This window comes from Paramisgurnus dabryanus, chromosome 18 (assembly GCF_030506205.2).
Source record: "Paramisgurnus dabryanus chromosome 18, PD_genome_1.1, whole genome shotgun sequence".
NCBI classification, from domain to species: domain Eukaryota; kingdom Metazoa; phylum Chordata; class Actinopteri; order Cypriniformes; family Cobitidae; genus Paramisgurnus; species Paramisgurnus dabryanus.
In genome coordinates, this window is record NC_133354.1 from 14349788 (window position 1) to 14367423 (window position 17636).

General features: G+C 38.6%; 1 protein-coding gene across 2 annotated transcripts in view; it reads left to right on the top strand.

Annotated features, from left to right (window-relative positions):
- The first annotated feature begins 101 nt into the window (after window positions 1–101).
- Window positions 102–17636, top strand: part of rictorb (RPTOR independent companion of MTOR, complex 2b) — a 40321-nt gene continuing 22786 nt past the window's right edge. For both annotated transcript variants that reach the window (XM_065286813.2, XM_065286815.2), the window contains exons 1-18: window positions 102–178; window positions 302–349; window positions 6442–6539; window positions 8261–8325; window positions 8755–8886; window positions 9256–9319; window positions 9810–9936; window positions 10227–10396; window positions 10562–10629; window positions 10759–10826; window positions 13757–13839; window positions 14019–14106; window positions 14197–14287; window positions 14675–14741; window positions 16775–16855; window positions 16941–17041; window positions 17133–17298; window positions 17497–17598. In XM_065286813.2, coding sequence (XP_065142885.1) covers window positions 130–178; window positions 302–349; window positions 6442–6539; window positions 8261–8325; window positions 8755–8886; window positions 9256–9319; window positions 9810–9936; window positions 10227–10396; window positions 10562–10629; window positions 10759–10826; window positions 13757–13839; window positions 14019–14106; window positions 14197–14287; window positions 14675–14741; window positions 16775–16855; window positions 16941–17041; window positions 17133–17298; window positions 17497–17598 — 1668 coding nt within the window. In that variant the 5' untranslated portion in view covers window positions 102–129. The remainder of the gene's footprint in view (window positions 179–301; window positions 350–6441; window positions 6540–8260; window positions 8326–8754; window positions 8887–9255; window positions 9320–9809; window positions 9937–10226; window positions 10397–10561; window positions 10630–10758; window positions 10827–13756; window positions 13840–14018; window positions 14107–14196; window positions 14288–14674; window positions 14742–16774; window positions 16856–16940; window positions 17042–17132; window positions 17299–17496; window positions 17599–17636) is intronic.

Genomic DNA, 17636 nt, shown 5'->3' on the forward strand with positions numbered 1-17636 from the left:
CAACATTTTATTTTGTATCTGTAATAAATCAGACTGTCTTTGTAGATAATCAGGCACGACAGTCTACGTTGAACTCTGTTCTCGCGATATTCCGCGATGTTTCCGGTGTTGTGAACGTCTCGGGGAAAGATGGCGGTCAGCATCCGAGGCCGTCCTATCCGAAGTATACGGATGAGAGGTGAGAATAAACCGAGTCTGTTTGGCCGATTGACCGATCCGTCAGTACAAATGATGTCCCGTTCAACAGCTACACCCAAACTTAATGACTTTTACCAACGTCTTTTTATCTTTGCATAAACAGGTCGAAATGACAGTGGGGAGGAAAATGTACCACTCGATCTCACAAGAGGTAAGTCGGATGAACCTAGTGAACTGCCCACCTAGATAACAGTTTTGATCCGTGTAGGCGTGTTGTTCAGCTCCAACGACTTAAATGCGTATATGAAGCCCAAAATGCTTTAAAGGTTGATTTTGAAACACAGCTCTGAAGAAAGACAAACAGTAGTGATACTGCATTCCTCATACACGATTCCGTATTTTATATATGAAAAAATACTAAAAACATACAAGTAGGTGAGGTTAAATAGTAGCGAGATGGATAATGCGTTGTATTGTTTGTAAAAGTTATCGTGCATCTTTCGTATCGAATGACCGCGTGATCATTTTGACCAAAACAACAGTGTTGCTGCATAAACCGTGCAAAACTCACTCTAGATGATATGTCATTATAAAAATCATTTGTCAGCATTAGTAATGACTATGATTTTATTTAATAACTCTGTTGAACATTACATTTGGGTAATTGTTTTGCTATCGAGTCTGTTGTTATTGTAAAGCATGCTCAGCCTTGAGTCACTCCTTTTCATTCATCAGCTGACTGCATCATGTCTGTTGTTCTGAGCTGTCAAGTATCCTTGTGAAGTCCGTCATGCCAAATGGCCTCTCTCGATGTTGCTTGTTTTTACTTATTATACAGCACAAAAATCTTAATTAGAAATATGGCTATGCTGTGTGTGCATATTTTATTGTTTGTGTGCACAGGTTTTATAAAAAGCGTTCTTCAAGATTTCTGCCTGTCTTCCCAGGGGCTGTCAATATAATGGTATAAACATTGTACATTCAGAGAGTTGTTGCCAAATGTGATCATAACAAACAGTGTTTTCCTGGCAGATTCTTTGCTGTGATAAGTGGTATCACTTAGTGTTGTTGCTTTGCAATGTTGCTCATGTAGCTCATTAGCTTTTCTATTGCTGTGCTTACTTCTAAATTAATGCATTTGGCTGGCGTTTTTTTGTTTTACATTTAGGCATTTAGCAGACACTTTTTTTATCTTGACTGTTATTGTGTCCTGTACTTATACTGAATTGTTACACCTGCCATTGTGAGATTCTGCCTAAATACTTAATTTTCACATGCACTGGTTCCAATATGATGACCCATTTAGGAGTCTGTAAACCAGTTAGTAGGTTTGGTTTTGTTTTGGTACAGGTGATTGAACATAATAGGTCCAATGTGATTGCTGGGAAGGTGTCTTTGAGTCTCTATTTTCTATAATTGGGTTTTTGCCAATGAAAAATAAATTTTCCCATGTCTAATTTTGACCACAGCACTTGTTTCCTAAGAGAGAATGTCAATGATTGGAGAAAGGCAATTTTTCTTGAATGAACTTTTAAAGAGCAGCAGACTAAAGCAGCAACCTCAAAGTAATGTGATTTTAGACAGGAAGTCTACAATTCATATAGTTGATTTAAAGCTGATGTGAGTGAGTTCTGCTCCACTAGTGCTTTCAAACTGAATTGCAAAAATAATGGATTTTTTAACCACTCCTACCATCTGCCATTGGTCTCACAAACAAATAATTCCGTCCCAGAATCATGGCATTGGTTAAGCCAGTGCTGTGTTGTATGATCTATAGCAGTGTTTCCCAATCCTGGTCCTCGAGGCCCCCCTGACAGAAAGTTTGAGATGTCTCCTTATTTAAAACACCTGATTCAACTTATCAGCCTACTTCAAAAATGGTAAACATGTCTCCCTAACAAGCTGATGAGTTAAATCAGGTGTGTTAAATAAGGAGACATCTAAAACTTTCTGGCAGGGGTCCTCGAGGACCAGGATTGGGAACCATTGATCTATAGGTTAATCTTTCATCACAGATCTCAAAGTGCTACAGGATAAAAACAATAAAAATGAGAAGAAACAGTTAAAAATACATCTAAAGAGAACTAAAAGCTTTGTTAAAAAGAAATGTCTTAAAAAGAAGGATCCTAGCTGCAGAGTTTTGGATGTACTGAAGCCTCTGCAGATTCTTGGAAGGGATCCCAATGAAAAGTGCGTTACAGAGTAGTCCAATCTGGTGGAGATAAAAGCATGAATCAGCTTTTCGGCATCAGGGAGGGAGAGAATGGGGCGGAGTTTGGAAATGTTGCGGAGGTGGAAGAAGGAGGTCTTGCAGAGGTGATTTATATGGGCTTCAAATGAAAGTTGGGAGTCCATTTTTAGACCAAGATTTGTAACTGTTGATGAGAGGGGGATGTTTGAGCCAGAAAAGGTGATGCTGGTTATGGGTGAGAATTGTGTCTGGTGGGGAGTGCCGATCAGGATGGCTTCAGTTTTGGAGCTGTTTAGTTGGAGGAAATTATGCTCCATACATACCTTTACCTCCTCTAGACAGATGGTAAGTTTAGAGGGTGATGACTGTGAGGATGGGGTTGCAGCTGTGGCCTTTACATAGAGCTGTGTGTCATCAGCATAGCAGTGAAATGAAATGTTGTGACGACTAATGATTTGGCCAAGGGGGTGAGGTAGAGGGTGAAAAGGATGGGGCCAAGAACTGACCCCTGGGGAACACCGCATGAGGTTTTGATTTGGAGTGACCCAGAGAGATGTATTCAGTCCGGTTTGTGAGGTATGATTTGAACCAATTGAGAGCAGTGTCATTGAGTCCAATGGTGCAGTGGAGCCGGTTTAAAAGAATATAATGATCGACAGTATCAAATGCAGCAGAAAGGTCCAGGAGGATGAGGAGGGAAGGAGACCCACCATCAGATGATATGAGAAGGTTGTTTGTGACTCTGACGAGGGCAGTCTCTGTACTGTGGGTGGAGCAGAAACCAGACTGAAATTTTTCAAAGAGGTTATTATGTTTGAGGTGATCCTGAAGGTGGGTGGCAACTACTTTCTCAAGTACTTTCGATAAGAAAGGTTGATTTGAGATGGGCCTGTAGTTAGATAGAATTTCAGGATCAAGAGTGGGTTTTTTAGCAATGGTCTAATTATGGCATTTTTAAGGCAGGTGGGACGTGTCCAGTTTGGAGGGAATGATTTATAACAGCGGTGATCAGAGGGGTTAGGACAGTGATATGGGTTTTCACCAGGGAGGTTGGGAGGGGGTCGAGGGGACAAGCACAACTTACTTCTGCATTCCTGTTAAACATAGTAGATTGGTTCTGTATGTTCTGTGTTGACATGGTGCTTATACATGAATCCTTCAGGAGCTACCAAAGATGAGAATAACCCATTTCCAATGAATATGCTTGTTAACATCTTAAACCTATGTAAGAGAAAGTGTACTAACTTTTTTATACTTTACAGCTTTTGATAAAGGCATTTACTTCTCGAGTACATTCAGATATTAGAATAATTATAACACAAATAATAATATTACCAATACCAATAACAAGCTACAATAGCACATACTGGCAACCGGAAGCGATCAACCCAGTTTTCCAGTTTGGTCATGTGGCGTTTGTCATATACCGTATTCCTTTGAAAGATGTGAAATGATTTAGTGATAAAGTGATTTAGCATAATGTTTCTCTACAATATGACACATAGCTATTGGCAGTGGCATCATTGTCTGCATCTTAAAGTCACAATGAAATTTAAACAAAAAATGTTGTTTTGTACTTTGAGAATATTGTGGTATTTTCTACAAATGACTTATTTGTGAGCTTCATATTTGCAAATTCACGTGCCTTAATCTTTAAAGGAATAGTCAATTTTCTTAAAAGAAAAATCCAGATAATTTCCTCACCACCATGTCATCCAAAATGTTGATGTCTTTCTTTGTTCAGTCGAGAAGAAATTATGTTTTTTTGAGGAAAACATTCCAGGATTTTTCTCATTTTAATGGACTTTAATAGAGCCCAACATTTAATACTTAACTCAACACTTAACAGTTTTTTTTCAACTGAGTTTCAAAGGACTCTAAACGATCCCAAACGAGGCATAAGGGTCTTATCTAGCAAAATGATTGTCATTTTTGACAAAAAAGATAAAAAAATGCACTTTTAAACCACAACTTTTCGTCTAGGTCCGGTCCTGCGTGATCTAACGTAAATGCGTAGTGACGTAGAGAGGTCACGTGTTACATATATGAAACGCACATTTGCGGACCATTTTAAACAATAAACTGACACAAAGACATTAATTAGTATCATTCCACATACAACAACGTCGGAACGGTCCTCTTTCTCAACACTTGTATACACTGGGGCGTAGTTTCACGTTCGTCCTCTGTGACCTCTTGACGTCATGACATATTGCGTGGGGTCACGCTGGCGCATCACAACCGGACCTAGATGAGAAGTTGTGGTTTAAAAGTGCATATTTTTTATTTTTCTAGTCAAAAATGACAATCGTTTTGCTAGATAAGACCCTTATGCCTCGTTTGAGATTGTTTATAGTCCTTTGAAACTCCGTGGAAAAAAACTGTTAACTGTTGAATTAAGTATTAAATGTTGGGCTCTATTAAAGTCCATTAAAATGAGAAAAATCCTGCAATGTTTTCCTCAAAAAACATAATTTCTTCTTGACTGAACAAAGAAAGACATCAACATTTTGGATGACATGGTGATGAGTAAATTATCTGGATTTTTTTTAGAAAATGGACTATTCCTTTAATCAGAAACGCAAATCTCCTCCCCTCCATGCAACAATCTTTATTACCTCCAGTCACGAGGGAGGGTGGGATGGGGCCTAGAAAAAGGTTGCAGCCATTTCCAAATGGCAACATGATCCAACTTCCAACGATCCAATTGATTCTCAATGGATGAATTCAAGTCCCGCCCTACCTTTTTTAATTTCAGAAGCCATTTCACTTGGATATGCGTCACGTCCTGGAAAAGCAGACTTCTGTTTCATTGATGACTATCAAAGTCACTTTAGGGAAGTGCTGCCACTAGGCGGCTATGTTTGCAATGCTTTGGTTATTTAAGCCATGCAAAACTTAAGTCCTATCTACTTGAATGTGGAAAGACAGGTACCTCTAAAATCATATGCCAAAATCACAATAAAACAATGTAGTACTATAACGTTTGTTTCTTAAACTGTTGTCCTTTTGTAAAGCTGCTTTGCAACAGTGTAAACTGTGAAAAGCGCTATACAAATAATTTAATTAAATTAAACTTAAAGGGACACTCCACTTTAAAAAAAAAAACAGGCTAGAGTGAAAAATTGGAAATTGAGTCTTTTTTTAAAGTGGGGTGTCCCTTTAAATTGCGCTAAAAACTCTTTTGACCTTTCTCAAGGTTGTTTGGCTATTATGCATGCCACAGGTTGTCAATCACCTTGTGTGACTCTGTTTAGAGCCATCCCCCAGTGAAACGTCAGTCTTTATCCATTTATGATTGGTTCTTTAAATTGGAAGCGGGACTTCGGCTGCCAGAGCAGCCATTTTTAGTGTATCATATTCCCTGATTTATAATAATAGCATTGCTTAATCTTGTCATATCCAGTATCTTTGGTTCTATTCTGTTCTTTATCCTGATAACATTTGAAGTCATTCTTGTTTTGATGTCAGCTGTCTGTTCATTTCTGCTCATTTGTTTGCTGTCAGGAAGTCCCACTGTGTTTAGTGGTCAGACTAATTGACTTTTTTTCCTTCTAATGCGTGTGTTTGCTAATGTTACTATTATGTATTTGATTTTGTCCATTAAAGTCGCCATGAAACGGAAGTAGCGATTGCCTTATTTTCCCCGTGGTGACGTATATCCGAATGAAACGGCTTTTGAGATGAATAAGGCAGGGCTGGATTTGAATTTGTCCATCGAGATCTGATTGGATCGTTTGAAGTTGGGTCGTGTTGCTAATTGCTAATCACTGCGATCTTCTCCCGGACCCCGCCCACCTGCCATACTTTTGACCGGAAGTGAAGAGAGATCGTTTTGAGGAGGGGAGGAGATTTGCATTTTTGATTAAAGATTATGAGCACACACGAATTTTTAAAAAATAATGAAGCTCACAGATAAGTCATTTGTTAATAATACCACACTATTAAAAATACATATATAGTTTTTCATTTCAATTTCATTGCGACTTTAAAGCAATTCTTTGCTTCCTTTAGCTGTGGCAGAAATGTGGTTACTTTGTGTTACACTACACATTGAACTTAGTGATGTTGCCTTCTCTCTGATCAGCTTCTCCTGTCATTTCTTTCATTAGACCCCTCGGAAAACATGCGAGAGATCCTCCAGAATGTGGCCAAACAACAGGGAGTCTCAAACATGCGCAAACTCGGCCATCTGAACAACTTTATTAAGGTTTGTCATTTGCATGAGAGAATCATGATGAAACCACCTATACATTGTATAATACATTGTATTAAAGAGACACTCCACTTTTTTTTGAAAATAGGCAAATTTTCCAGCTCCCCTAGAGTTAAACACTTGATTTTTACCGTTTTGGAATCCATTCAGCCGATCTACGGGTCTGGTGGAACCACTTTTAACATAGCTTAGCATAATCCATTGAATCTGATTAGACCATTAGCATTGCGCTAAAAAATTACTAAAGAGTTTCGATATTTTTCTTAATTAAAACTTGACTCTTCTGTTGTTACATTGTGTACTAAGAGCAACGGAAAACTAAAAGTTGTTTAAAAGTGGTACTGTCAGACTCGGAGATCAGCTGAATGCATTCCAAAATTGTAAAAAACAAATGTTTAACTCTAGGGGAGCTGGAAAATGAGAATATTTTTTCAAAAAAAGTTGAGTGCCCCTTTAACAGCACAAAGCCTAAAATCCAGCTCTGATCCAGCCTGCTACATCTGTTTAACATTATGACAGTTCTGGATGTGAATTCCTACAAATGTTTGGTAAAATTGCATACCCAGTAGTGTTGTCACAATAATGTTGTGTCCTTCGGCATCTCATGTTAATTTGACTTGCATCCAAAAAAGCTCCACACAGCACAACTTTTGTGTTCTTTGTCAACTAAAATCGTTTGCAGAGACTCCGCATTGGCTTTCTTTTTAGTACTGTTAAACCAGAGCAAGACAAGTAAGAGGCTCTGTTGGCACCTGGTCTCGGAATATCGATTCTGTGGGACACGAGTATTGTAAAGGTCTTTTTGGGTCCAGAGAATGGACCCCAATCACTTTTTACCTCAACATGAGGTGCATAAATATTTTTTTTTTAAGAAAGACCCGAGACAAACCTAAGAAAATTAGAACCGACCCAACATAATTTTTTAACCCGAATATAAACGGCACGGATGTGTGTGCAGTCTGCAACCCTGCATGCACCAGTCAGACAGAAAGAAACCCCGGTGGCCTCGCAACCAATTTGGCTCGTTGCTTTATTTATTTTCATTCGTTATCTGATGATGACACCAAGGAGCTGTTAAAATGTAATTGATTGACAGGTCTGGCTCAATGAAAATTAACCTACCTTGGAATTGAGTTCTTTATGGTTTCTGTCAAACATGATTTAAAAAGCTTTTCTGCATTCCAGTTACAAGATCTGGCATTTATTCCACAAAGCTCAGATGCTGTTCCTTGAAAACGTCAGAGAACTGGAATGCTCTATTTGGATTAGTTTTGCATTCTAACATCAAGCACAAACAAGATCTCTTAGGCACTTCACAAGTCACATGTGGCGCCGACTATTATTTCCAAAGTAACAGGGAAGACTGAGCTTTATTCAACATCTGATTAACTTTCTTGGAAAACCTTACTCATATTTAGGTGTTCAACTGATGAATTATCAGGAAAGCGAGATCTTTGTCAGTTATTGGGAGGCGAACATGCATGTCACGGCTGACAGGTTCTGTCAAGCCAACCGCTCTATTAATTGTATAAATTTCTGTGCATGAAATAACATCCCCTCCAACTCTTTTTGCATGTTTGTGTTCTGTGTTAAATGCCCTGGAACTACATGAAGCAATATGTGATTGAGTGCTAAGATTTATAGACTTAATTTCTCAATGTCTCTACTGGCAACCAATGCAGAGGAATAATTGTTTGTTTATGTTTTTAATTCAGCTGCTCTGCAATGTCGGGCACTCAGAGGAAAAGTTTGGCTTTACCTATGAAGAAATTATTATCTGGTGAGTCATAAAGCACATGAACTGCATTACGTCAAAGCCACAAGTTTGCCTCAGAAGTGTTATGAGTTTAATCTCTTTTATGATGCTAGAGAGTTACTTTATGACAAATAAGTATTTTCTCCGGTATCATATTGGGGTTGCTTCCCGGACAGGGTTTAGAATAATCCAGGATTATATTGGGACATTTAATGGACATAATATGTTCAATAGTGCATCTACTCTAACCAGACAGCAGGAGGGGTGAACATGTTATGCCCTGTGGTGTGAAGGGTATATTACCAATAATCTGATTTAAAACTAAATGAACCAAGTCCTGTCCTGCTGTATTTCATGCCTAACAACTGTTTTCCTTCGAACTGCATCACATTACACAAGCTTGTTTCTTAAGAATGCTGTTCGTCATTGACTTTTAACCTGATTCTTTTTTAGCCTCAGGTTGGCGTTGCTCAATGAGGCTAAGGAGGTGCGTGCGGCTGGTCTGCGTGCCCTCCGCCACCTCATCAGAGACAGTAGTACCCTTCAGAAAGTGCTTCATCTCCAGGTGGATTACCTGATTGCTAGGTTAGTATGGATGGTTCAATTCAGTCAGAGCTAGTATTTGATTACAAATGGGGAGGTAATAGCGTCCATCCGATTTGATGATAATCTTTGGTGAGTTGTGGATCATCCCCTGTTAGGATCTCATTCTATGTATCTGTGAGAAACTAAAGTTCATGTAAAGAGCTAGTCGAGTCCATTTAAGGTCAATCTGAAGCACTGTGGTGATGTATCCCGCTGTAGGTACATAACTCAGCCTGCAGCATTGGCTTTCTCTTTGTGCGTGTCAGATCTTGTATGGGAATATGAATCAGAATGTGCAAGTAGGCTAATAGTCACCCTTTCCAGCACATAGATTGATTATTAATTTATGATGATTTTTTTAACCTGTAGATGCATTGACATCCAGCAAAGTAACGAAGTGGAACGCACACAAGCTCTCAGACTGGTGAGAAAGGTGAGGTCATGCGGACACATTTTCTGTTTTATTAAATCGATTGAGTTATGAAAGTGCTGATAATGACAATAAAGAGCATTAACGCTAAACCTGTACATGTAAATGGTTTTCATGTATTGAATCATATTGCAGATAGAAATCACCACCAAACCACAGTTTCAGTATTGGCTTTGTCCTTACCAATGTGGATGTGCATTAGCTGCATTAAAGCCACAAAGCCGATCAACAGCACACTTGAGAATCATAAAACTGACAAATTGGCCAAAAGTGTTTTGCATTTATGTGTTTTGCAGACTCTTTTATCCAAAGCAACTTATAGTGCATTTAAGCTGTGTGCTTTTACAGTATGAATGTTCCTAGGGGTTGAACCCATGACCATTGCACTGCTAATTTTTTGGATTTTGCACCCCACCGAATAAAAGTTTATGATGGATTACATGTAGAAATGTGTTTGTTTTTAGTTTTTGACTTTGCTTTCTACACTTTTCAGATGATCACTGTGAATGCCCTGCTCTTCCCAAGCTCGGTCGCAAACTCTCTCATCGCTGTGGGCAACGACGGAGTCCAGGAGCGGGACCGCATGGTTCGGGCCTGCATCGCCATAATCTGTGAACTCGGTGGGTCTGCACACTAAAATTAAAGCAACAGTAAAGAGTTTTTTTTAACCTTAAAATAACGTTTCCAAAAACAGTTCCAGTCTTTCATCCACTCGAAACAGGGTGAACGGCACTTTCACATTCGCTTTGCAGCCCTCTATCGGCCAAGTGGTAATGGACAATTCCGCTTCTAACCTGTAGGGGGAGCAAAGAGCAAAAACTCTTTGGTGTTGCTTTAAAGCGCAATCCGAAAGATTTTATGTAGTGAATTCATATGTTGAGCTCTTGTTTGTCCACGTTTGTCCATCCAGCACTGGCGAACCCAGAGATTGTGGCCAAGAGGGGTGGGCTCAGCACCATTCTGAAGAATGTAATCGACTGTCAGCTCAGTCGAATCAATGAGGCTCTTATGACCACCATTTTGCACCTGCTCAACCATCCACGTACACGGCAATATGTTCGCTCGGATGTGGAGCTTGAGGTATACATCTCTCTAGTGTCTTATCTTATTGTTGAGGCATGTTCAACAACAGCCAATGAATTGCTTTTGCCATTAATCTTGTCTTTACCCAGTCTCAGTCTTGTTGTACAGTTTGACAAGTTATAAAATATTTAATATTTGTCATTTTTCCCCTTTGAACTTTAGCAAATCTTGGCACCTTACACAGACTTTCACTACAGGCACAACCCAGATACCGCAGAGGGTCAACTCAAGTGAGTGTGTTAATTTAAGACCTCTTATAGGCTTATTAAAATGTTGCAAAGTAAGTTCTTCGAAAAAGCAAGCAGTCATCTTGTTTTGTTTTATCTGCGCTTTTTAATGTGTTGTATTCTTTTTAACAGGGAAGACAGGGAGGCTCGATTTTTGGCCAGTAAGATGTCAATTGTTGCTTCCTTTCGCTCTTGGTCAGGTAAGAATATTTTAATAACTTACTGAAGTGTTACAGGGGATATAGTTAGCCATTTTTAAAGTTTTCCATTTTTAAGGGAAAAAATGCTCATTTTCCTGCTCCCCTAGAGTTAAACATTTGAATTTTACAGTTTTGGAATCCATTCAGGCAGCTGATTTCTGGGTCTGGCGCTACCACGTTTAGCACAGCTTAGCATAATCCATTGAATCTGATTAGACCATTAGCATCGCGCAAAAAAAAAAAACCCAAAGAGTTTCAATATTTTTAGGGCCCGAGCACACCGGGGTGTGAGGACCCTATTGTTCTTCAAGGAGTTATTATTATTATTATTTTTTTTTTTCTTTTTCTTCTCCGACTTCAGCGGGACTTTAGAGGGCCTAAACATACTCGAAAACTCATGAAATTTTGCAGAGATGTCAAGAGTGATGAAAATTTACATGTGGTGTAGGCTTTGGAATTAGGCGTGGGAAAATGGCTCTATAGCGCCACCTACAAATTTTCAACGAAGCAGCCCTCGGACTGTGTTTGACGTACAATTACGAAATTCGGTACCCTTCTGTAGCATGACAAGACCTACAAAAAAGTCTCTTGGAGTGAAGCCGTAAATCAAACAGGAAGTCAGCTATTCAGAGTTATTTTTGTGATTTGGGCGCAGTTTTTGTCATTTCCAGGCGTCATACTTTAACTAACTCCTCCTACAGTTTTCGTCGGATCTTCTTCATATTTGGTGATTCTCATCTTAAGGCCTTTGTGATGCTAAATTGCGAAGGATTTGACTCTACATAATTCTGGCCCGACAAAGTTTGATGTTTTCCAATGAAACAGGAAGTTGCTGGAACTCATGCATACAATGTCCGATCTGTCCCAAATTTCACATGATTGCTAAGAGTCCTGACCTGAACACATCTACATAACAATTTTCATTTATAGCCATAGCGCCACCAGCTGGCAACCTGAAGGAACATGTTTTAGCGCCACTTTCAAATATTGAATGAAGCAGCCCTTGGACTGTGTTTAACTTACAATTACGAATTTCGGTATGCTCATGTCTTATTACAAGCCCTACAAAAAAGTCTCATAGAGCAATGCCCTACACCAAACAGGTAGTCAGCTATTTTGAATTATTTCTCAGATTTTGGCTCAGTTTTTCTCATTTCCAGCAGTCATACTTTAACTAACTCCTCCTACAGTTTTAGTCGGATCATCTTCATATTTGGTGATTGTCATCTTAAGGCCTTTGTGATGCTAAATTGCAAAGGATTTGATTCTATATTAAAATTTGTGTCTGTTTTGGACAGCCAAAGTTTGATGTTTCGCTATGAAACAGGTTGCTGGAACTCAGGCATACAGTGTCCGATCTGTCCCAAACTTCACATGATTGCTAAGAGTCCTGACCTGAACACATCTACATGTCAATAGTCACTTATTGTTATAGCGCCACCAGCTGGCAACAGGAAGTGACATGTTTACAATGATTATGCAATGTCTGATCTGTCCCGAACTTCACATGATTAATAAGAGTCCTGGACTGAACACATCTACATGTCAATAGTCACTTATGGTTATAGCGCCACCAGCTGGCAGCAGGAAGTGACATGTTTACAATGATTACGCAATGTCTGATCTGTCCCAAACTTCACATGATTGATAAGAGTCCTGGACTGAACACATCTACATGCCAATATTTACATGTAGTCACTCATACTCACACACACTCGCTCACTCTCTCTCTCTCTCTCTCATGCTATCTTACACGATGCTACCTCGCTGTCATTTGTAATTAGCAACAGGAAATGTGGCACATTATACTACACTTTTAAATGGTTCACCTATGTTTACATGCTTAAATGCCTATTTACTACTGTTCCCTTTCATTCTAATGCCACGGCGTGGCGGTGTCATGTGTGCGAGGGCCCTTCCATCACTGCTTGCAGTTTTAATTTCTATTTAAAACTTGAATCTTCTGTAGTTACATTGTGTACTAAGACCTACAGAAAATTAAAAGTTATGGTTTTCTATGCAGATATGGCTAGGAACTATACTCTCATTCTGGCGGTATAATCAATAATCTGCCGTAACATGGCTACAGCCGGTGCAATGATATTGCGCAGCGCCTGAAAATAGTCCCCTGCTATTGAAAGTAATCAAGGGGACTATTTTTAGGTGCTGCGTAATATCACTACGCCTTCTGCAGTCATGTTACAGCAGCAAAGTCCTTGATTATTACGCCAGAATGAGAGTATAGTTCCTAGCCATATCTGCCTAGAACAACTTTTAGTTTTCTGTCATTCTGAGTACACAATGTAACTACAGAAGAGTCAAGTTTTAAATAGGAAAAATATCAAAACTCTTTGGTTATTTTTTTAGCACGATGCTAATGGTCTAATCAGATTCAATGGATAATGCTAAGCTATGCTAAAAGTGTTATCGCCAGACCCGGAGATCAGCTGAATGGATATCAAAATTGTAAAAATCAAATGTTTAACTCTAGGGGAGCTGGTAAATGAGCATATTTTCAAAAAAAAGTTTCCTTTTAATGATATTATTTGAAAATTATATTATTTTTAATAATAAATTGCAAACCCAAAAATGGGCCTTTTTACCATGGTATAATACATGATTTATGGGGTATTTGGACTTGAAACTTCACTGGCACATTCTGGGGACACCTGACACTAATATTTTGTCATATTAGGTGATCTTTAAGTGGCAGTTTCCAGGACAGGGATAAGACTAGTCCTAGACAAGTAATGTTTTAGTAAGGCATGTTTGTTAAAACTAGTTATATTTCCTAATTAAACTTAGACCTAGTCCTGGCTTAAGCTAATGGGAAACCACCCTTATATGTACTGCTTATAAGGAAATAACATATTTGTGTGTTACATCTCGTGATCTCTAACTGAACCGTTTTTGTTTCATTGTACCCTCAGGCATCATAAACCTCTGCAAGTCAGGCAATTCGGGAATCCAGTCGCTCATTGGTCTGCTGTGTATACCAAATATGGAAGTGCGGGTATGATGAGTGCTTGCTGTACACATGGGATGCAAATAACTCATTCCTCTTATTTCAAAGGCTGCATTGTATATTGTAGAGTTTACTATGTGTTTATTATACGATAAAGTATGTGTTGGCAACAACAATCATTATGCATTAAAAGACAAGGTACTTGAAAACACCAATCTCTTTTTCAGCAAGGTCTGCTGGAGGTAATGTATGAGATATTCAGACTCCCCGTTCCCGTGGCGACGCAAGATTTTATAGAAGCTCTCCTCAGTGTGGGTGAGTGCTACCGCTGTTTGCTCAAGCTGATTGACATGTATTTATATCCAGACCTTTAATGTGAAATCATGTCATCTGTTCCCTTTCCAGACCCCAGTAGGTTTCAAGACACATGGAGACTGTCAGATGGTTTTGTAGCCTCAGAAGCAAAAATTATACTTCCGCATAGAGCACGGTCCAGGTAAAAGCATTTGGCTGGCTTAACGTAGCCTTAGGGGACGTGCACACCAAAGCTTTTTTACACGGTTGCTGTGATACTTCTGCTTTGTTTATCAGTCGTTGTAAGATGCACCGGTTGGTTGTTGTGATATTTTGTCCCGCCCCTCTTCCACTGTGATTGGACAGCGGTGTAAGAACTGACATTGACGAGCTGAACTTTTCACCCAAAGTTGACTATTTTTCAAATCTCTTTTAGCTCAAAAAAACGCTGTGCTTCCATTGAAAAAAGATGCTGGCCATGTGCGTAAAAGCTTTGGTGTGCTTGCCCCCTTAAATCATGAACTTAAATAAACTGCCTTGACAAAAATTTAAGATCTCAAATGTGTTTGCTTTCTTTTTATCCACACAGACCTGATTTGATGGATAATTATCTCGCCTTGCTACTTTCTGCCTTCATCAACAGTGGACTTTTAGAGGTAATATATATAATGTCAGCACAAATCAAAATGGATTTCTATTTTCTTTAAGAAATAGTTTACCCAAATATGATATAAATGCTGTCATGTTATCTGGGAGCCAACATGGTGAAGCTCCAAAAAGCTTATACATCCACTCCATGAGTTAACATCCTTTATGTCTTCCTAAGGAAAATGATATGTATGTAAGAGAAAGCGATTCATGTTTTGAGCTTATTTAGCAATCGATATGTCACATATCCATGAAAACATACCGATCTCAGACTAAGTTCGAACAGGCTGGCACGACACAGAAATCACAACTAGTCACAAGACGTGCAAGATCCAATGAGATTTAACATTATTGATGTGCTGCCATATTTCACAAGATGGGAATTTAATATAAAACATATGAGTTTAACGAGGGTGTTCACCCAAAAAGAAAAATTTTCATATACTCATTCTCATTTTGCACAAAGTTGATGGTCCCATTGACTTCCATAGTATTAGTTTCTTCTACTATGGAAGTCAATAGGTGCCATCAACTGTGTGATTACTGTCTTTTATAAAAAAAAAATCTTCTTTTGTGTTCAACATGAGGGTGAGTAAATTATGACAGTTTTTTTTGGGGGGGGGGGGGGGTGAACTGAAGAAATCAAGTAATATACTTTTGGAATGGCATGAAGTTCAATAACTTATGAGAGAATTTTCCTATTTGGGCTTTAATTTGCATTTCTTGTACTAGTTTAAACAATTCACTGGTCAATATTATATCATACTCGCATAAGTTTTCAGTCTAAAGCCGCATTTTCACTTTACACAACAAATGACGGCTGATAATCATTCACTTCCTATGTAGAGTCGCAAATGGGCTGCGTGAGGTGACGGCCACCAATGCATAGTTTTCGGATCCGTTTTGAGCGTTGGATTCGTTAAAATTTTTTAACTTGTGCGACTACACCGAATGGGATATTCTGACCGAAAGTGATGTGTTTCAATGTATTGCAATCAAAAACTGTGTGTGAGGTGAAAATTATTAATCCTTTTTTGTTTAACTTTAACAGTAACTCTTTAATCCTTTTAAAAAATAATTATTTTTAATCTTGTCTCAATATTGCCGGTCTTTTTTATATATGCATAGCTGTTTATTGTTTCATTCATGTGTATTTATTTATTCCACTAGAGTGAATATTTATAAATTGAAGGCTCTTGTGCTGGAATGAGCTTCTCACCCATGTTGGCACAGATTTACAAATAAACTGACAGTCGTGTTCAAATGTCTTGTACAGTGAAAAGTTGGCTTAACCCTCAAACGCTCCTCGTTTTCTGTTTACACTTCTGGCCCTTGGGGTCTATATGACCCCAAAATTTTCAATAATACAAATAATATATCATATTTTTTGTTTACTTCTCATCTATACAATAAAGCTGTGTTTTGAGAGATTTTAAGTACTTTTGAAGTACCGGTTTAGCACTCAATTCCTCAACTACACCATTGGCTTGCCTGAAAAATATCAAATTTTTATGAAAATTCACATAAATTATTATTTAAATTGGATTTAAATTGTTTTTAGAGATTGATATAGGTGTAAGGTGTTGAATTCAGCCATCGGTTTTTAGAAAAAAAAAACAAAAAAAAAATAACAGTTTAGGAATTAAATCATTTCGACCAACAGATGCCCATAGAGACCCATTCACTTTACTGGATATGGACAACTGCTCAGTTCACTACTTTAGTGATACATTTTGTGAATTTAACTTTATATAAACATTAGAAAGGACATTAAAAAAAAATATTATTTGTAATAGTTTTTAACAGATGAATACATTTTTTTATATACCTTTAGAAAAACCGAATGAAGCCCAGTTTTTTGTGTGTATGTAAAGATAGATTATTTAGGAAAAGTCACAAATTTTTATATCTCTGAGATGAAGGGAACCTTTTTTAACTAATGAAATGTCGTTTGGGGTCATATAGATCCCAAGGACCATTTGAGGGTTAATACTAATAGCCTAATAAACCAGTTTAACCAGTCTGACATTGTCATTTGCAGGGTCTGGTGGAGGTGATCACCAGCAGTGATGATAACGTTTCAGTTTGTGCCGCCATCCTCTTAGGAGAACTCTTGCACATGGTACTACTGTGGAATCAATGCAGTCTGAATTTTTGCAATGCATCGTATCTCAAATGACCTTAATTAATCTTCTTTTTATTTTCAGGCCAACACCATCCTCCCTCATTCTCATAGTCACCACCTGCACTGCCTGCCCACTCTGATGAACATGGCTGCTTCTTTTGATATTCCTCAGGAGAAAAGATTGTGAGTGAGCTGTCAAATCCTGTATATCTGGCATTACAAAGTAGTACTGAAATTTGAGACTGTATGTGTGTTGTTTGGTTGTGATTCGTAGACGGGCCAGTGCTGCTGTGAATTACTTGAAGCGGTTTCACGAGAAGAAGAAACGTGGCCTCAAACCCAGCAGTCTTTACTTGGACCACATTATTCGCAACTCGCTGGCTGCTAATTGCTATCGGGATCAGCACATCAGGCCCCAGAGAGACATTTTTGTTATTAAGGTACATGCTGGTGGCTTGAGGAGTATCTGTGGAGTTTACTTTGATATTTCGGCTTGCATGTGCTTTGAATACATTAAATGGGTTGCATGGCCTAGGGGTAAAATCTAACGTGTGGTAACTGAACAGTTGGAGGCTCCAACCCTGAAAGTTGCTTTGTGTTGAACTGTCAGTTATAATTTGTGTATTTTGTGGTTTTAGGACACAGAGGAGGCTCTAATGTTAAACCTCAGAGAGAGCCAGATTCTCAATCATAAACAGAATTTGGACTGGAACTGGATTCTGATCAGTACCATATTGAAGGTGAGAGCTGGAGTTTTATATACTGAAACCCAAGTCTA